Raw genomic sequence first — 21268 nt, 5'->3', positions numbered from 1 at the left:
ATTAGGACCCATCTGAATCCTCTTTACTTTCCCTTTGGCTCCTCCCAGGCACTCAGCAAAAGTCAGCTAATGAATAAGACCTGAATTGTTGGCTAAAAAGACAGTGCTTAAGAATCTACAGCATTCGGGCGCCTGGGTGGCTCAGTGGGTTAAGCGGCCGACTTCGGCTCAGGTCATGATTTCGCGGTCTGTGAGTTCGAGCCCCGCGTTGGGCTCTGTGCTGACAGCTCAGAGCCTGGAGTCTGTTTCAGGTTCTGTGTCTCCCTCTCTCTGACCCTCCCCTGTTCATGCTCTGTCTCTCTCGGTCTCAAAAATAAACGCTTAAAAAAAAAAAAAAAAAGAATCTACAGCATAAATATTTGCAGCATCTGGTGCAGTGTGTGACCCCTGGTAGGGGTTCCTTAAATGTTTATTGAAGGGAAGGGCATTTCCACCACTTCATTAATTCATTCAGCAAAGTATTTATCAAACCTCAACCATATTTTGGAGGGGGAGACGGGGGCTGTTGGCACAAAGCCTGACACGGGGCTCAAATTCACAGACCATGAGATCATGACCGGAGCCGAAGTCAGATGTTTGAGCCACCCAGGTGCCCCTAACCTCAACCATGTCTTTCAAGGACACATAGTTTAATACAGTAATGATTCACACCCGGTCTCTACTTTGAAGGATTCCGGGATCTGGAATAAATTGGGTGCACTTAACAACGATACAGGACAGAAAGGAGTAACGGCTGATAGAAGACTGCCAGTCAAGGTTTTTGACACTGAAGAAGTTGGGAAGACAAGGAAAGGAAGTTCTTTATCCCTTAAGTTGGTTTGTTTCTTTGGGTAGCTTTTTTCATGCTCTCTTGGCAATCCCATGGCCTTAAACTTTTTCTTCTCTGAATTAATCTCAAATCTTTGTTCTGATTTGTCTTCCTACTTTCCTTCTTCCTCCCAGACATCATCCCTATTTAAATAATCTGCTAGCACTGCAGACCCCATGTATCAAAACCTGAACTCATAATTCTTTGCCAGATCTGTCCCTGACTTCTTTTAAGATGGGAAGAGAAAGAAACATGGGACAGAGAAATGAGAAGTAGGAAATTCACAGCACAGAGAGACAGAGAGACAAATAAACAGAGACAGCAAAGAAAAGGGACAGCACCTAATAAAAGTCTCTGGGTTTTTGAAATGTGTTCTTGTACCACCTCCATCCATTTCCCAATTTCTATCATAAAAGTGGAAAATGTTGACTGTCCCTTTCGGCTCTTTAACTACAAAAGGTTTCAAAGTCAAGGGGGAAAACCTTTCACTTGATGTTCCTGTGAGAGGGAATTTAGATCCTCACTTCCACGAATATTGTCTGAATTCCTCTAAAGGAGACTGGCCAATGCAGTAGTAGTGTAGAAAGTAATGGCAGACTACTAAACGTCATACTGCTTAATAAGATTAGAATTTTTTTAAAAAGGTGGAAAAAAAGAAAAAAAAAAAGATGGGAGAGTACAGACCAGCTTGATTATTACTAACGTTTTTGGGAAGATTTCCTCTCCCTACAAATTCTGTCCTTTCTTTTCTATTAGCGACACAGTAGTAAGAACCTAGAGGAAACTAACACACAGTTAATTAAGGGCATAAAGACATCCAGTGGATGGATAACTTGAAATACTCTGGGGGCTCATTCATCACTTCAATGCCTTTTACTGGGACCCCCGAAAAGAATAAATTATGTGCGCATGGCAAACTGGCTAGCTGTTCCAGAAAGCAGTTGCCCCATCCTTCCAGGCACAATTGGACACATTTTCCAGAATCTCTTTCAGTGTGATTGGCCATACAACTAAGTTCTGTCCAAAGGAACATGGCAAGGGATATGCATGACTTTTAGGCCTGGCCCACAAACATTTTCCATGGGTACCTTTCCCACTTCCTCTGTGGGCTTCTTCAACAAGCAAGACTGTAAACTAGAGATAGGTAGCCCCAAGATGGAAGGAGCCTGGGTCTCAGAATGACTGGGGAGAGCTGCCCACTGACCAGAAACATCCACACTGGGCTTTACATGAGAGAAATAACCTTGGAAAAGTCATACAACTGCATTCCAATTTCCTCATGTCAAGGACTTGTAATAGTGCCTGATCAGGAGTGAAACTCAATAAACGCTAGCTGTCATCCACAAGAGTCCAAAACTTTTGGGATGCAGCAAAAGCGATCCTAAGAGGGAACTATACAGCGATACAGGCCTACCCTCAGAAGCAAAAAAAAAAAATCTCAAATAAACCACCTACCCTTACACGTAAAGAAGCTAGAAAAAGAACAACAAAGTCTAACACCAGCAGAATGAAGGAAATAATAAAGATTAGAGCAGAAATAAATGATATAGAAACTAAAAAAAACAATAGAACAGATCAATGAAACCAGGGGCACGTTCTGAGAAAAAAGTTAGTAAAATTGATAAACGTCTAGCCAGACTTACCCAAAAGAAAAGAGGGAGGACCCAAATCAATAAAATCACAAATGAGAGAAGAGAACTAACAACCAACACCACAGAAATACAAACTATTACAAGAAAATATTATGAAAAACGATATGCCAACAAATTGGACAACCTGGAAGAAACGGGTAAATTCCTAGAGACAGATAAACTACCAAAACTGAAACAGAAATAGAAAACTTGAATATTAGCCGTCATTATCAGAGGAAACAAAGTTTACTTAATTTCCTAATTCTGGGGGGTCCAAGTGGAGCACTGGAGCCAGGGGGGGTTAGTGAACATCACTTGTCTGCATTTGTCAGTTACAAAACACCGGCTGGCACGCTAGTGTGTTTAAGTAGTAGGACGCTGTCAACAGTAACTCAGAAAAAAATACTTTCTTCAGGACACCAAGCATTAAGTTTTATGACGGGTCTCTTGCTAAAACACTCACGTCTAGTAAGAATGTGAATATAAAAAGAATGTGCTACCCCCTTCTTTCTCTCTTGACGGGGAGCATTTGGGAACATTTAAAAGTTTCAACAATCCACATCATGTCTGTGGTTTCAAGTTGACACAAAATTTGTACAAAGAATACTTTGTGCGGTTACAATATTTAACTGATACAGTTTAATAATAGTGATAATCAACTTTTATTGATTTTACATAAATAGCTTATAGAATGCCTTTCCAAATCATGTTTTCCAACATATTTGTTACAACACATAACATTTCTTTACGAAAGTATTTGTTAAATCTTCTTGCACAGAATGTGGGGGAAAGTGAAGGGAGAGGAGAGAAAATAAGATTTCAAAGCTAATCTTCAGTGATAGGCCTAAATTTTTGGCAATTACTTCCTTTCATAGGAAATTACAGGATTGTAACTTTGAAACATATCAAAAGTGCAGTGCATCCTTTTAATTAAAAAAGCAGTAATGTCAAATATATTACTTGGGCATCAAATTTCCCTTTCTAAATATACTCAGGTTCACATAATACTTATTAAACAACGGTTTAAAACAATAACCATCAAAATCTTAAAATAGTCCCAGGTTTGTATTAAATCATGGTAGCATGAATATTTTCTTAAAAATTCTAGTTTATGTTTTCATCAGTAAAATGCAATTATTTGACAATGTCTACAGAGAAGCTTCCTACATGTAGGAAGATGATAATCTTCTTATACCTGCTATTAATTAGGTCATTTACTTGGCTGCTAATGTTTTATCAGGGTTTTTTTTCACACTGATGTGTCCACTTGAACAAACACTATGGGTAGTCATTACCATACCAACGCCGAAGACTTAACCATTCCTGAAATAAGGAACCCTATTCCTATTAGTATTTCTTTGTTATGATGCTTAGTGTTGGTATTATCAAGCATAACATATTTTTCTTAATCAGTATGGGTGGATTAAGGCAGAAGGACATAACCTAGTCCCCTCGATAATTTACTCTCTATCCTTACAAAAACCATTGAGGCTATACAAATTATAGGTATGCTGGCTAGAAAGACATAACTTGCCTTTTAGACCAACACTTAGTATTGTAAGCACGAGGTTGAAAATCTTGGTGTTCACAGACAGCATCTTTCCTTGACCTACCATCATGATGAGCAGAACCCGCAACGTGGACTTTCAAATACCATTTACTTGCTATGTCTCTTGGTTGTATGTATGTAGATTATTTTTCCTTAACTAAAAATATTTTGTCGTATTCAGTAACAGGGCAAAAATCTACTACTCAGTCTTTGTAAGCTCTCCGCTGAATAATTTTTCATTTTTACAACCGTTTTCTGCGTGGCTGTTCCACTTTTCTTCTGTCATCTTCTTCACGTAACTAAGTGGTCCCTTCCCTTCAAAGGAGGAAGGATTTTTGAATGAGCCTCCAATTCTATCCCACAAGGTGAAATACTGTCCATAGTTATAGTCAAAGAACATGTGGTGGTCTGTATGATGGGCTGAGCCATTAATAAATGGCCTTAAAATGTGCGGCACACGGAAATCACCATCATGAATGGAAATCGTCCAGATATTGACCAGGATGTACAAGCCTAAGTAAACCACCTTGTGTAGTGGAAAGATAAAAGGGTATATATGGTAAGGTAGACTCTGAAGGAAGCCATCCACAGGGTGAAAAGCATGACTTGCAAATGGAGTAGGAATCTTCCAGAGATGATGAGGTTTGTGTATGCGCTACAGAAGGAAAGAACACAGTTAATAACCACCGTCACTTTTCAACCGAGCTTTCCATGCCCATGTCATGAGCATGTCATTTCCAACGACCTAACTAAAAAATCTCTATAAATTCAGCAAAATCACTCATGTTATAAAATGCCCTCCTTTACCTGAAACAGTAACATTTTAACATAGCCCCTCCAGACCCATAAAGAACACAAGCAAAATGAACCTGGTATCTGTCATGCTGTGGCTACTTAGGTATTTAGTAAGTTACAGGAAATTCTGGGAAACAGAAAACAGAATTCGTAACCATACACTGCTGAAATGGATGTGGTTTTTCTCTTTCCCCTGAATATCACTCTACCTTATACACAAGTCTATGGTGAAGGCCTCTGTGAATCCAGTAGATCAGCATGTCAGTGAAAAAGAGGAAGGACAGTATACTAACGATGAGCCGAAACCAGCCTAGAAGAGACAACGCGATAGATCAGAACCAAGATCCGGCTTCCAGGATCAGAATTTACTTTGTACTTGTCCATCTCAGTGGACCAAATATGATCCTAGACCTAACACTATGAACTGTTTTGGCTCATTCAATACATTATAAATTAATCTTCCTAATCTCTCTGGTATCTGCTCATTTCCTCATTTGCCTCGCATAAAACCTTAAAGTGCCCCCACCTCAAATATTAAACTATGAAGACATTTATGAGACAGAAAAAAACATACGCTTAAGGCATCTTTCTTATTTAAATCTCTGGGCATAAATAACACTGTTTATTTTTCCTCCATCTTAATCCTCATAAAACATATCTTTACATACTATTTTCCTGCTTAGAACTTCATTTCCCGCTAAATACCTAAAACCTAGCATTTCCTCCACAACCCAACTTTTTCTGATCTTTCCTGCCTGATCCATTCCTGTACTGACCGGGCTGGTTTACTCAGTGTCCTCCCAACATCTTGAAAGTCTCACCTCTGAACCTTGACTCATTCTGTCCCATGTACCTAGAATGCACTTTCTCCTTTTATATTTACTCAGAGTCCTATCCACTTTTCAAGGCCTAGTCAATGCATCGCCCTACTGTATAATTCTTGTTCCTTCTTTTAAATATCTAACCTCTTACTTGGACAGCAGCTGTGCGGGTACAAGCGAGCCTGAGGGCCAGTCCCAGATAGACCACTTATTTGCTGAATGACCACTTATTTGCTGAATGGGCAAGTTACTGACACTCTCTGTACATTAATTTACTCACCCATAAGAGGAACGTGATAACAGGACCTATGTCGTAGAACTGATACAGAATAAAATGGATTGATACGTGTGGAAAGCTTAGAAGTAGCTGGTACATATTAACACTCGATAAATGTTAACTGCTATTCTCGCTTTCTAATACTAGACACCAGAAATGTCTCTTCATTAAGTAATTTCAGAATTTCACAAAAATTTAGTCATTGCAGGACTGGCTACAAGAGAAAAAAAGTAATAATCTAAAGGCCTAAAAATTGGGGATCATTTAAATAAACTATGGATATCTACATAATGTGATACTGTAATTCATACACTATATAAGGTCAATATTTACTGAGTGAAAAGATGGCCATATATATATACACTACTAAGAAAAAAAAGCAAAGTCCAAACCAGTATGTGTAGTAGGCTTTCATTTTTGTAGCATAAATGATGAAGTATACATGCATAGAAAACTGGAGGATGTATGTCAAAAGAGGTAGTTTCTAGGTAGCAGGACAATGGATTTAAAATCTGTATTTTCTGATTTTCTATAATTATGTACTATTTGAGCTTTTGAGGGAGTCTGAATTCAATAATGAGAATAGTAAATGAATGCAAAGCTCTATCTCTGATCTATCCATCTTCCCCTAAGCATAATTCCATCCACAAAATTGATAGATTAGGAAATTGATTAATTGATTAATTGATAGATTAAAATTGATAGATTAGGAAATGTGCATTATGTGGCAAGACATGAATGCATAAAAACAAAGCATTAAAAACAATTAAATGGGGAGCCTGGGGGGCTCAGGTGGTTGAGCGTCCAGCTCTTGATTTTGGCTCAGATCATCATCCCGGGGTCATGGGATTGAGCCCACATCGGGCTCTGCGCTGACAGCTCAGAGCCTGGAGCCTGCTTCGGATTCTGTGTCTCCCCCTCTCTCTGCCCCTCCCCTGCTTGCACTCTGTCTCTTTTTCTCAAAATAAATAAACATTAAAAAAAATTTAACCAACATCAAAAATTTTTAACTGAAAAAAAAAAAAACCCACAAACAATCTGTAATTATTTTAAAAGAAGAAAAAGAGGCAGATTTGGTTCTTGAGAGAAACCACTCTGTGCCTCATGTTCATATTATTTACTTACCACTTGGAAACTCTCCTATGTCATCATATAATTTGCTGTAACCTCTCAACTCTAGCAGGAACAATGCAACAGTGGGAATACTAATCCACGGCAATGACTGCACAGTAAACGTAATCTCTCTATAGACTTGATTCTGAAAACGAAATTTCCAATACTTAAAAACCACAAAGTCTATGTTAAACAAAACCAGCATGAAATTGATGAAATTGTCTTGGAATGGATTTTTCAACCTCTTTTATGTGAAGGAGCTTACTGCTAAACTGTTTCCGTTAAAATGTTAATACGTGGGAATGCATGTGTAAGAAAGACACTTCTTTTTTAAAAAGCAAATACGCTAAGTACCTTGAATTCTTGATCTTACTCTTTTTCTCACAAAATCCGCATTCTACACGTCTATTTATAAAATGAGCCTTTCTTTCATAAATAACTTCCATCCCCAAACCTCTCTTGATTTTTTCTTTTTTTAGTCCTTGGAGGAACTTATAAATATAAATAACTGAAATAGAAAATGATTGTAAATAAATTTACAATCTCCTATCGTGTCAAAAGATATATATACATATATATATATACACACACACACACACATAGTGAAAACATACTTCAGTTTGTGAAAGTCAAACATTAAAGCAAATACACAAATGTGTGCATTTACTTATTCATCACTGTTAGCAAAGAAATTCTATATATCTAGCAAGACACCAGGCTTATAATTAAAAAAGAAAAAAAAAAGAAGTTGGGTTCATTTATTTGTTTCCATTAAGAGAGGGGATTAGCCCTACCAAAACTATCTAACCCATCTAATGCTGGTTGCAGAAATTCTTCTTAATGGTTATAACCAGTTTAACCTGAAAATCTCACACACAAATACGTATTATTTTTACGGTAAAAACAGTTAAAAAGTAGGTAAGAAAATCACTTACCTTTAAAAACTGTGGATGCTTCATTAATGAATGATCAAAGACAAAATAATAGCTCAGTGTTGCAAAGAAGAAATAAAGGATATAAGCGCCAAGATTTGTTACAATCAGGAGACTAATAGTTTGTCGGAAGATGTCGTCCTCGGGCCACGAGGCTGGGTAGATGTACGGCGTAAAAAAATAATAATCTGCAGCACTGAGTACAAGATCCATCTTAGTCCCTGAAGGATAAGCACGTGCAACAATTATTTACCCATGTTGATATTTTTTAATGCGAAACATTTTTAGAAAAACTATATATCAAGTTCCTGCTTAACGAATGTCCTGACGTTTGAGGACATTCTCTGCCGGTAAGGTTGTAGGGCAACAGGCACTACCCTACATTGCTATGGCCTTGCAAAGTGATACAGTTCCTGTGCAGAGCAATTTAACAATATGTTACCACAATATTCCACCACCACTGCAAATGTATTCAGCACTCACGTTTCCATCGGGTATTACCTTAGCCAATTCACCAGGGTTAGGTGTAGCTGTTTCCTGACCGGCAGAGTAATTTTCACCATACTTTCAGATATTTTTCAGTACCCTGTTCCCTAAACTTGATTCCTCTCTTCTTAATACTAACCTTCTTCTTCAGTAGTAGTATATTCCAGCTTGTTTCAAGATCCACGAAGCAATCGGTGGCATTTATTTATGTTCTTGTTGTCACATCCACTTAATCAGAACATGGTTAGGATCTTTGTTTTCTGTCCTGGGCGGTGGTTTCCTGGTTTTCGTTAGTTCTCTCTTGGTCCTCACCACCAGTGTAAAACTTTGGCAATCTGTTCTTCTAGTCTTTAAGTCCCATGGTGGTAGTGCCCACACCGTCTTCTTCAGCAGGAGGCCTCACAGACACACGACGCACAAGTTCCTGCCATATATAACTCCATGTTCTGTGCTATTACCAATGACAGGTGCTTCCATTCATTCTGTTATTCATATGGGCTTTCATTACCTCTTTTTTTTTTTTTTTTGATGTTGCCATATGCAATTAAACCCAAAGTAACAAAAACAGTCCCAGCAAATTGCAAGGGGTGGGGGCCCCTGACAGGTGCACCAACACAAAATGGGCACCTCAGTCAGTGGGAGTAAGCCCTTGCCACCAAATGAGTTTGAGTGCCCACCTTTAAAAAACAAAAAAAACTTCTGGTTTTTCAGGGCTTTTCGGACTTTGAAAGTGTGGCTAAGGGACTATGGACATATGTTTCCTTTGTGTGACTTCGCTGCTGTTTATCTAACTCACGTATAAGGATTTGGATAGATTCTAATCTTAGGCGATTTAAAACAATGCTACAACGATTAACCCTACTTTGTGTAAATTTCTACAAGCAGAAAAGCTAGGACAGAGATGAACTGCATTGGTCACTCTGGTAGACACTGCCCAATTGCTCTGCACAGGAACTGTACCACTTTGCAAGGCCACAGTGCCTATTTCCCTACAACCTTAACAGACAATATCATCAAACTTTAAGATGTTTGCTAATCTGATAGCAACAAAAATGATATCTCGGTGTATATTTACCTTTTTCTTATTATGAGTGAGGTTGAACATGACTCCACATATTTAGAATAATTTATATTTTTTTCTGTGAAGTTATGTCTTTATCCCTTGCCCATTTTCCCACTGAGTTGTCAGTTTCTTAAAATCAAATTCTAGAAGTCCTTATTTATTAAGAGTGTTTAGCTCCTTTTCTGTGATAGGCGTTGCAAACATTTTTTTCTCACTTTGGCATGGAAAGTTTTTTTTTTAAGTTTATTTTTATTTATTTTGAGAGAGATACAGAGAGCAAGCAGGGGAGGAGGGTCAGAGAGAGAGGGAGAGAGAGAATCCCGAGCAGGTTCCACATTGTTGGCACAGAGCCTGATGCGGGGCTCGAACTCACGAACTGTGAGATCGTGACCTGAGCTGAAATCAAGAGTCGGATGCTTAACTGACCAAGCCACCCCGGTGCTTAGTTTTAGTTAACTAATGCCAAATGCCAGATATTGACATATATCCTTCATCATACACTGTTAATTCATTCAAATAACAATTAAGCATCAAGCTCTACACTAGATAATGAGCCTATAAAGATCGAAAAGATACAGTCAAAATCCATCTTTAAGATAAGGCAATTTTAGAAATAATTACATCAATGCAAGTGCTATAACAAAGGTATACACACATCTGATTCAGGCGTTAAAGGACATTGTCAGAAAGAAAAGTTTAGAGAGAGGCATTTCAAATAAAAGTAACAACTTGCAAAGGCATGGAAAAAAGTCATGCTACATTCGTGACTCAATGGGTATCACTGGTGGGTGCCAAACAGCGTGACGGGTGAAACAGAGGGGAAAAAAATGTTTGAGGATAAACCTTATAAAAGGAAAGTGGTGTCAGACTGTGAAGGGCTCTGCTGCCCTGCTAGGGAATCGAACTTTCCCTCAGACACGACGGGGAGATACCAAAAGGTCTCTGAGCAGGGAAGAGATTATAATTAGACCCGTGCTTCATAGAAACCACTCCATTAGGAATATGAGTATTGATGAGAAAAATACAGAGCAAGAGCCAGAGCCAGAGATAGACTAATTTGGTTGCTCCTGTGATAGACTGGCCCAGCTCTAAGAACACACATATTCATCAGAGATTCAGCAAGTAAAAAACCCACAGGGCTTGGGATGCCTGGGTGGCTCAGCTGGTTAAGCATCTGACTCTTGATCTCAGCTCAGGTCTTGATCCCAGGGTCATGAGTTCAAGCCCCATGTTGGCCTCAGCACTGGGGGGTGGAGCCTGCTTAAACAAACAAAAAACAAAAAAACCCATAAAACCCACAGGGCGTGACAACCAATTAAATACTGGAATATGAAAGAGGGAGAAATGCAGGATGACTATGAGATTTAAGCTGGCTCATGTGGATGATGATGTCATCATAATCAAAAGAGGGAATTCTGGGAGAGCTGTTATATTTGGTGCCGCAGGGACAAATATATATATTTGGGACACACAGGGCGTGTAAGGAATGATGGAGTCAGTTTGGGTCTTAAATCTAATTAGCATAGACTAATAAGCTTTAACTCTATGCTTACTCTTAGACATAAAGCAGTAGATTACATGCAAATATGAATCGGAAGTTCAACAGTGAGCTTGTACTGGTTGAAGCTGAAGCCATAAGGAGTAGAGACTGCTAAGGGAAATAATGTAGCAAAGGAAGTACACTAAGTCATACCAGGAAACATAAACATTTAAAAACAACCCAGCAACTAGATATTGTGACACCACTAAAGGTTGGTTAAGTTTCCAAACAAGAGTTTACATGTTACCTATAGAGTCCCGTAGCCCTAAGACAATACAGTAAGTACAGTGCAGCCAAAAACAATTCAAACGGTAACCCAAAATCTACTTTAATCAACCTTCAATATCAGACGTGAGTAATAACTTTCACAAGATCTCAGTCCCTAACTTCAGTTTTGCTTTTATCTGAGGACCATGCTAGTTGTGTTCATCTGTACATTCCCTGTGCATAATTGCTGCAACGACAAACCAGTGCCGGAAAGGGAGGCGGTTTAGATACTGTGAAATGAAACCTATTTTAAGTGTTTTTAGAATTTTGGCTCCAATTAATTTTATTTGTTGAATGTAGAAATTAAGTATTCCTAAATACGTTGCCATACTTTCTGACGTCTAACAAAGAAATCTTTCGAAATCAGTAACAATATAATCTCAAAATTGCAATTCAACTTGGAAGTTTACATTGAAACCCACATCTATAAAATGAGATAACGTATCTTCATTATAGAATTGTTCTTAAGGTTTAAGGACTAAGTTTCCAGTCTCTTGGCACTATCTGACACGGAGAAGTTATTCAAGAAACAGGAGCTATTATTACTGCTGTTACGGGAGCCAAAGCTGAGTCAAAATTACTTTAACCTAAGGGAGAAAGAGGTCATTTGGTTTGAAATGAAAAATAACTGATAGTATCTAGTATCAATATTTACTGTACACTAGGCACTGTAAATACTAGCTCATTTAACCCTTCCAAGAAACCCCATGAGTTAGGTACTGGTATTATCTTATGGGTCAAGAAGCTGGGCACAGGAAATACTAGTAATCTGCTTGGGACCATCAAGTAACAAATGCTGGAGCTGGAACTCAAACACATGCAGTCTGGCTGCAAAGTCCAAGTTCTATTTTTTTTCTTTTTTTTTTTTTTTTTTTTTAACGTTTAGTTGTTTAGAGAGAAAGAGCAAGCGGGAGTAGGGGAGGAGCAGAGAGAATCCCAAGCAGGCTCCGCAATGGCAGTGCAGAAACCTGATACAGGGCTCAAACCCACGAACTGTGAGATCATGATCTGAGCCCAAGTCAAGAGTTGGACGCTCAACTGACTGGGCCACCCAGGCACCCCACAAAGTCAAACTTCTTAAACTTGCACCAAGTTCCACTGCCTCTTCATCACTATCTCAACTCTTCAGCTCCTTAATGTTTACAATTCTCAGTGACTACAAATTCACATCATTTTGCATATGATTTTAAGGGGTTTATACCCCACTGAAGTCAGGGTCTTCACAGACCCTAAGTTAACTACCCATGACTGAAACAAAGCTGGTACTATTTTACATTTACAGAAACAAAGAAACTTTATAAAAATAAAACACAGTTTTTTAATAAAACACAATTAGGCTTAGAATATCTGAGTCTACTCTTACTTTTGCTTTATTTTAAAAGTATAGACAGTAACGGCTAACATTTGTTGAGAATCAGGTATTATTTAAAAACATTTTTTCTGTATCACTTGGCTTAATTATCACAATCCTAGGAGGTAGATAATTCTGTAACCTTCACTTTAGAGAAAGGGAAACTGAGGGCAGGAGTGTTTAAATAACTTAAGCAACAAGTAACAACTGGGATGTATAGTCTAGAGTCTGTTCTCCCAGCTTCTACATTATATTATCTCTCAAGTTATACGCATACGGATGCGGCATTCTGAGTATTCCATGCTAATTACATTACATAATGAATGGGAAAGCATTCTGTAAGTGATCAAGGATCATGTACTTATTATTTTTTAGATGCTTATCATTAGAAACCTAAATACACACGCACGCACCAACGGTGATAAAGACAGGTAACCTGCTGGAAGGTTTTGGTTAAAAAATATCTGCCTACCGCAAGCTTTCCAGTTTGGAAACTTTACGTACTGACATTTGGAACTTTATCTATCTACACCACCTCCACATTTATTCTGCTATAACACTGGGATGCCAAGAGACAGGATTTCTTCCTTTTGCGACGCTAACTCGATACATTATTTCCCTTCCCTTTTAGTCTTTACAAACCGCGGACTGTTGTCCCTCCATCCTAATTACGCTGCAGTAACTGGGGTTTGCACTGCAATTGTCAGGAGGTCACAGCCTAATTTCTTTGCCCCTTTAAAAAACAAAAAAGGGAAAAATCCCTCCAAAACATAGGGAAGTCTGTCTCAAAGCAAAGCATTAGCGTTCACTGGACAGACTTCCCTGGGATGAGCGATCCGCAGTAGCCAACTTGTCGTTTTCCTCACGTCCCTCGCCGTGTGTGTTGCTTTCATGTGCGGGCCTCCTCGGCGCCCCGAAACGTCCTCGGATCGGGCTACAGCCCCCAGACACCGCAGGTCTCCGGTCGCCCCTCTCCCCATCCCCGCCAGGGAGCGCGAGCGAGCGCCCCCTGCGCCCGCACTCGACGCATCACGGCCTGCGCACGCTGTCAGGATGCCCGGCTGCCTGCCAATCCCTGCCGTGGGTCACCGCTGGAGCCCCGGCGCCCGCCCGGAGCCTGACACCCCGCAGCCGGTCGTGAAAGAAAGCGTCTGGCGCGCTCCCAACTTCCCCACCTGGGACCCATCCTGCGGATTTCTCTCCCTCCACTTCCCTTCCTCTCCTCGCCCAACCCTCTCCGGAGGTATTCCGCCGCCGCCGCCGCCGCCTTCCCTGGGGACATCCCTACCTTCCGAGTTCCACCGCCGCCGACGTCGCAGGCTGCCTTGGGCTAAAGTGAGCCCAGCGGCCTTCAGCCAGCGGGCCGGGCAGGGAGGGGCGTAGCCAGACCACGCTCCTAGCGGCTGGAGCCGCCAGCCAATCAGGGGCCGGCGGCATAAGCTGATATGACGGCAGATCGCGCGACTTGGCTGCGCGCGGCGCTTGGCGGTCACGTGGGCGCCGCGCACTCGGCCCTGCCCCCTTCGTCCTCCCAGTGGAAGAGAGGGCGGGACCCTGGTTCAGGTACCGTAGCGGCGGCGGGTGGGGTTTCAGGTTTTGTTTTTGTCTTTTTTTCACTGTCACTGACGTGTGTAGCTCAGATCCTGCCCGAATCAGGTTTCCTGTATTAATGGAAACATCCCTAAAACCGATGCTGTACGTTGAGGGAAATAGATATTTCCTTTGAGGTGAATGTCGGGTCGGGGAGGGGGGGGAGGCGGTGCATTTTTCGACCCAGGTGAAGGAGGCTCGATTATCCGTAAGAGGATTGCTGATATTTCTTAGCCGGGAGCCTGCCCTTTTATATAGCATTGAATGGCGGGAGTTTGGCTGAACCAGTTTAGGTAGGTGTTTTAACTGACACGAAGCTTTTCATAGAACCGATAAAGCAAATCTGTGCAGACTGAACGGGAATATGTGTGGCTTCCTAGAGCTTTGCTGTTGTCTGGGAGTGTGTCGGGGTTTTTGTTTGTTGGATTGACTTTTTTTTTAATTTTTTTTTTTTTTTGCGAAGTTTGCTTTTCTAGACGTAAATTGCGGTGGTCACCCTTGTAAATTTCCTGCGAGCCTCAGTGTAGTGCTTCCCACAGTCCAACCAGCAGTGTCAGCATCATCACGGAGTTTCTTGGAAATACAAATGTGGGGGAAATACAAATTTCAGACTTACTGGATCAGAATCTCCCCCGGGGCGGGGGGAGGGCGGGCAGGAATCTGTCTTTTAATAAACCGTAAGTGAGTCTATGTTTGGTAGAGAACCACTGCTCTAATGAGTTTGACCAATCAGAAGAAAATCTGGCCTTCAGTTTTGCTCCCTCCAGGGGGATACATAGAAAAAAAAAAAATGCTGGAAAGTAAGAGATGACAAAGTTTGGGAAATCATTTCTGTTTCCTTATAGGACCGTCAGAAGTGCAACAATGTAAGGGGAGAAATTATTAAACTCCGATCATAAACACCTGTTATGTGACTACTGCTTTCAATATCTGTGGCTTGTCTCCTATTTTCTTTTTTTAATTAGCTGTAACAGTATATTAGTTGCAGGTGTGCAACATAATGCCTTGATAACAGTATGATAACATAATGGTTTGTGCAATTGCCTGCTACTTTTGTTTTGTTTTGTTTTGTTTTTTTAGTTTATTTATTAAGAGAGAGTGGGGCAGGGGCAGAGAGGGGCACAGAGGATCCAAAGCAGGCTCTGCGCTGACAGCAGAGACCCGGATGTGGGGCTCCAACTCACACACCTGGGGATCATGACCTGAGCCCAAGGCAAATGCTTAACCAACCAGTTGAGCCACCTGGGCGCCCCGCCTCCTACTTTCTAAATCGCATACCTTCCCCTTTGTTTCTTTTGTTATTGTTCTCATTTCATCTTTTAATTTTTGAAATTAAGATTTTTTTGGTTTTGTTTCTGGAGAACATAAACATGCAGCTTGTTAACCTTAAAAATCTACAGCTAGTTATTTTGCCAGCAAACAAAAAAAAGGGGGGGTTTGTTTGAGAATAGCAGAGAATTACACTTGGGGACAAGCAAGCAATGGGAAAATCACAGGCAAATCCACAGAGCAAAAGAAAGGATTGCCAGTTTATAGAGGAAAAGGGGAACGTGGGACGGCTTTTATAAATTGGAAGTCCATCGGAATGCACTGGGAGTTGGAAGCATGGTGGTTTTCATTGGCTGAGCTGTTGCCCGGGCAGAGGAAAACCTTTCTCCTACTGGGGTAGTCAAGTAATAGCAAAAGTAAATGGACTTGCAAGGTAGGCTCTTCCTGTTGTGTCCGCAATGGACTAGGAGTGCTAGGGTGTGTAAGCACCGGCTGCTGACCTCTCAGCTTCATTTTAGTGAGATTTCCTTGTATTGATACAGATTTAAAAGGCATCGACCTAGCACAAAGTTTCCAAATTTGCAGCTGCTGTAGGCGCCTTGTGTGGTTTGTTTAGTCCAGTGTATTTTTCTCCTTCACTTAAGTAATTTCACATTAAAAAAAAAAAAAAAAATGACAGACTATCGTGAAAGACTGGGAAATCTGATATTGAAATTATAAACAAATGTCAAAAATAATATCCTGAATAGTTTGAATTTTTTCATTGAATATGTACTGGATAGTAAAACAGACGGTCATAAGTGCTACGAAGAAAACAAAAGGGTGAAAGGATCAAAATTGATGAGGGCTATTCCTTTAGACAGCATGGTCAGAGTCTCTCTGTGTGGGGAACATTTGACCACAGCAGAGTTAGGGGGCCCCATTTAGTTGGAAGATTCTGAACGGAGATTCAGAGTCTGAAAGGCTTTTTTTTTTTTTTTTTTTAAGTTATTTTGAGAGAGAGAGAGAGAGAGCATGCAAGTGGGGTTGGGCAGAGAGAGAGGAGAGCTAGAGAATCCGAAGCAGGCTCCACATTGTCAGTGCAGAGCCTCGTGCAGGGCTTGAACTCATGAACTGTGAGATCATGACTTGATCCGAGATCAGAGGTAGAATGCTTAACCGACTGAGCCACCCAGGCTCCCCTAGGGTCTGAATGCTTTTGGTGAACAGTTAGGGTCACCGGCTCTCAAACATCTATTTGTATGCATTTAGTTTAAAAAAAGAAATTTTTTTTTTGAGAGAGACAGAGCGAGCAAGGGAGGAGCAGAGAGAGAAGGGAGAGAGAGAATCCCAAGCAGGCTCCACACTGTTAGCACGGAGCCCTCACGAACCATGAGATCATGACCTGAGCTGAAACCAAGAGTTGGATGCTTAACCAACTGAGCCACCCAGGTGCCCCTGTATGTATTTAGTTTTTAGAGGAAAAGGAGTATTCAAGAAAAAGGTAGATGCACAAGTGTCCAAAATCAGATATAGGAAGAGAAGATGTTTAGGCCTCAGCTTGGTGCCATGGATTAGGTTTTAACTTTTAGTATAGTACTTAATATTTTAGAGATCAGAGCTCTCTCTGAAAAGTAGATGAAATCTATGGTCTCTGTTCCCCTAAAAGTACACATTGTATATAGTAGAAGCTCTTCCTAAACACTGTCCACTTAACGTTTTTAATATTCTTTCTGAAATATGCAGCTGATCCCTGGGGAGTGTTATGCCCAGAATTCGTGATCCCCAAAGACCACTAGGGAGCCGAGTCCGATGCAAAAGCAAAAGAGCCTTTATTCGAGCTAGCTCGAGCTCAATCTCCTACTGCACCGACGCAGCGGTGAGATACCAGGGAGAGAGCGCGAGTTTCAAAAGCACAAAGGTTTTATAGGGGTCTAGGGGCAGTTGGTGAGGTAATGGCTGTGGCCTCAGCCGATTGGCTGGGGAAGGGTCGTGGCCTCGGCCGATTGGCTGGGGAAGGGTCGGAGTCCTGTTACGCAGGTCGCTGGGCGTGTTTTGATCAGGAAGTTTGAACGGGTGAGCGGGAGGTTACTCCAGGGGAGGAGGCACGGTTGGAGGTTTCTGTGATTTTCACGGAAAAGGGGTCATGTCGGGGACATAGTCACTCAAGGTGGAGGACACAGAACAAGATGGAGTTGGCCGGCGTAGGCCCGCCCTTTCAGGGAGTACTAAAGAAAGTACTACACAGCTGGTAGCCTTCACTTTGGTTCACTCCGGTGTATCTGCTTCCACCAGTTGAGAAGAATGCTTAGCAAGAGTTGGTTATGTTTGTTACCAATCTAGTTCCATCATACTCATAATTATGTAGCTAAATTACACAAATTGATAAAATTTGAGTCGGCAAAGAAAAAGAACTGTTTCTAAGAAAACCAAGAAGGTCGGGGTGCCTGGGTGGCTCAGTCGGTTAAGCGTCGGACTTCAGCTCAGGTCATGATCTCGCGGTTTGTGAGTTTGAGCCCCGTGTCGGGAGCCTGGAGCCTGCTTCGGATTCTGTGTCTCTGGCTCTCTCTGCCCCTCCCCCACTTGTGCTCTGTCTCTGTCTATCAAAAATAAATAAAGTGTAAAAAAGAAAACCAAGAATGCTTTGGAAAGACGGGATAAAGATGAATGCTAATAAAAAATAGCTATTCATGTTATTTTCCACTTTTTGTGTAAGGCTTTAGATTGTATTTTTTCAACATGGGTCATTTTAACTGCAAAGATAGTTCCATCAAAAGGCAAAGAAAAGATGTTCAAAATTTAATACTGTGCAATTAAGATGTAAAGACACTAATTGTATAAATGTCTGTTTTTATATCTTGTCCACAACGATCATTTCTTCTCCCTCTCATCGTTAACAAATGTTTAAATAAATTGCTTAAAACTTAAAAAAAAAAAAAAAACTATTGAATTGGGTGTAGGCAAAGTGGTTATGAGCGACTAGAAAGACTTTTTTTTTTCCTAAGTTTTTTCACTTAGAGAGTGAAACAATGGTGGGGAGGGGCAGAGAGGGAAGGAGAGAGAGGGAATCCCAAGTAGGCCCCGATGTGTGGCTCAAACTCACAAACTGTGAGATCATGACCTGAGCCGAAACCAAGAGTCAGACGCTCAACTGACTGAGCCACCAACAAGCCCCCTAGAAAGACTTTTTAAAGCCCCAGGTCTGGTAGGATTCTGCATTCGATTTGATTTGCAAGAGTCTTTGACTTGTCTCTACTTTGAACAAAATGAAACAAAGTCAAATGCAAAGCATATAGTTTGTGCAAGAACTCCAATCAGACGGACCATACTCAAGAGAAAGGCCTTGGAGAATGACAAGGGAATATGTATCTAGGTAAAAATAATATTCTTTTTTTTTCTAAGTTAGAATTCCAAGGTTTTGTTTTTTTTCTTTAATTTCATTTTTTAAATTTACATCCAAATTAGTTAGCATATAGTGCAGCAATGATTTCAGGAGTAGATTCCTTAGTGCCCCTTACCCATTTAGCCCATCCCCCCTCCCACAATCCCTCCCATAACCCTCAGTTTGTTCTCCATATTTAAGAGTCTCTTCTGTTTCGTCCCCCTCCCTGTTTTTATATTTTTGTTTCCCTTCCCTTATGTTCATCTGTTTTGTCTCTTAAAGTCCTCATATGAGTGAAGTCATATGATTTTTGTCTTTCTCTGACTGATACTTTCACTTAGCATAATACCCTCCAGTTCCATCCACGTAGTTGCAAATGGCAAGATTTCCTTCTTTTTGATTGCCGAGTAATACTCCATTGTGTGTGTGTGTGTGTGTGTGTGTGTGTGTGTGTGTGTGTATTTATATATACACCACATCTTCTTTATCCATTCATCCATGGATGGACATTTGGGTTCTTTCCATACTTTGGCTATTGTTGATAGTGTTTCTATAAATGTGGGAGTGCCTGTGTCCCTTCGAAACAGCACACCTGTGTCCCGTGGATAAATGCCTACTAGTGCAATTGCTGGGTCGTAGTTCTATTTTTAGTTTTTTGAGGAACCTCCATACTGTGTTCCAGAGTGGCTGCACCAGCTTGCATTCCCAAAAAATAATATTCTTAAGGCATATATATTGATAAGGATACAGGTTAGACTTCATGTGACAGACACCCAAAATAATAGTGATTTACTCCAGAGAAAAGTTTTTCTTTTCTTTCACATAAAAGTGTTAATTAGCATGGCTGTCTGCGGCCACAAACCCCCAAATTATAATGACTCCGACACAATAGAAATTTATTTATCACTCACAGATAGTTCAAATGGATGATCCTGGTCACTGGGTAGCCCTCCTTTACAGGGTGATTCAGGGATCCAGGTTTTTCCATCTTGTAGTTCTGCTATTTTCAGAACTTTCTGTGTCTTATCTAGAGGAATGGGCAAGGCAATGGAACCTGCATAGCCACATTTTAAAAGCCTTGGTCTGAAAATTCCATACATCATCTCTCACATTCTGTTGGCTATAACTCTGTTACCTGGCCACATCTAACTGTTAGGGAGGCTGAGAAACAGCCTGGTAGAAATCGGCTAGAAGTCTGTTTGTTCAGCTAAAATCAGAGTTTCTGTAACTGTAACAGTTAACTATTGCTTTGTAACAAATCGCCCCAAAATGTAACGGCCTAAAGCGAGAAACATTTACTTCACAGTTTCTGTGGAGCAGGAATCTGGATGCAGCTTAGTCTAGGTGTTGGCCAAGGCTCTATTTGGAGAGGAGTGCTTCTGGGCTCACACTGTTGGCTGTCAGCAGCCTCAGAAGATCCACTTCCAAGCTTACTCACAAGGCCATTGGCAGCCATCAAGTCCTTGTTGGCTGTTGCCAGAGGAATTGATTGCTTGTCCTGTGGGCTTCTTCAGAGGGCAGCTCATCACATGCAAGCTGGAACAGAGGAGGAAGGGGAGAAAGCAAGAGAATGAGCAAGATGGAAGCCAGAATCTTTTTGTAACTTAATCTCAGAAGTGATATTCTATCACTTTTGCCATATTCTTTTGTTAGAAGCAAGTCATAGGCCCAGTCCACATTCAAGGGAGTGGATTTCACAACACGAATACCGGGAGGCAGGGACTCATAGGTTGTATTTCAGATGCTGTCATTAATTACTCTGAGAGAAGGGAAAGCAGATAACTGAGAAACAAGCAACCTATTCCAGTGTATTTATCTTTCTTTTTTATGATTCCACACTTCAGTAAGCTTTTTCAATTAACCAACCAATTCCAAATATGTTGGATAATAATAAAAACTAACACTTTAACAAGTGTCAAGCACCAATTTTAGTCCTTTATTTGTATTATCTTGTTAAAATGCTGACACCGACCCTTTGAGGTAAATGCATTTTTTTTTAACAATTTATAGACCAAGAAATTGAAAGCACAGAGAATTAAAAAAAAATTTTTTTTTTAACTTTCATTTATTTTTGAGAGAGAGAGAGAGAGAGAGAGAGAGACAGAGCATAACCAGGGGAGGGGCAGAGAGAGAGACAGACAGAATCTGAAGCAGGCTCCAAGCTCTGAGCTATCAGCATAGAGCCCGACCTGGGGCTCGAACCCATGAACTGTGAGATGACCTGATTCAAGCCGACGGCTTAACCGGCTGAGCCACCCAGGTGCCCTGAAAGCACAGAGAATTTAAATAACTTGGCCAAGGGCACACAACCTCTCCACACTCCTCGCTCTGTCTCTTCAGCTCAGGCAGTCCACTGGACCCCACCATGGTTCTGTCCCTGTCCCACAGCCTAGAAACTCTCTTAGGTCAGAAAAC

At 40.9% G+C, this 21268-nt stretch overlaps 1 protein-coding gene across 2 annotated transcripts; it reads right to left on the bottom strand.

The window, feature by feature from the left end:
* Window positions 1-2741: 2741 nt before the first annotated feature.
* On the bottom strand, window positions 2742-14030 carry SC5D (sterol-C5-desaturase). 2 transcript variants are annotated; one of them, XM_042958833.1, is made up of 5 exons: window positions 8552-9413; window positions 7930-8147; window positions 7007-7139; window positions 4993-5093; window positions 2742-4643 (listed from the first exon to the last, which is right to left on the bottom strand). In XM_042958833.1, the coding sequence occupies exons 2-5, from the start codon at window positions 8137-8139 to the stop codon at window positions 4188-4190; spliced, it is 900 nt and encodes a 299-aa protein (XP_042814767.1). In that variant the 5' UTR covers window positions 8140-8147; window positions 8552-9413; the 3' UTR covers window positions 2742-4187. The 2 variants fall into 2 exon arrangements, with proteins under 2 accessions (XP_042814767.1, XP_042814766.1); XM_042958832.1 differs by lacking the exon at window positions 8552-9413 and adding an exon at window positions 13922-14030 and having other exon boundaries at window positions 2743-4643.
* Between the last annotated feature and the right edge of the window lie 7238 nt (window positions 14031-21268).

The sequence above is a fragment of the Panthera tigris genome, chromosome D1 (genome assembly GCF_018350195.1).
Source record: "Panthera tigris isolate Pti1 chromosome D1, P.tigris_Pti1_mat1.1, whole genome shotgun sequence".
NCBI classification, from domain to species: Eukaryota; Metazoa; Chordata; class Mammalia; order Carnivora; family Felidae; genus Panthera; species Panthera tigris.
The sequence above is the reverse complement of the archived record's forward strand: the minus strand, read 5'-3'. Positions and strand labels throughout refer to the sequence as shown.

What these genes read in the sequence shown, in the direction of transcription:
- SC5D (XM_042958832.1), bottom strand. Translation starts at nt 8,139, where the DNA reads ATGGATCTTGTACTCAGTGCTGCAGATTATTATTTTTTTACGCCGTAC. An exon ending in AGCATCCACAGTTTTTAAAG is followed by an intron (nt 7,140 to 7,929) that starts GTAAGTGATTTT and finishes TTTCGTTTTCAG; the next exon opens with AATCAAGTCTATAGAGAGAT. An exon ending in CATAGGAGAGTTTCCAAGTG is followed by an intron (nt 5,094 to 7,006) that starts GTAAGTAAATAA and finishes TGTCTCTTCTAG; the next exon opens with GCTGGTTTCGGCTCATCGTT.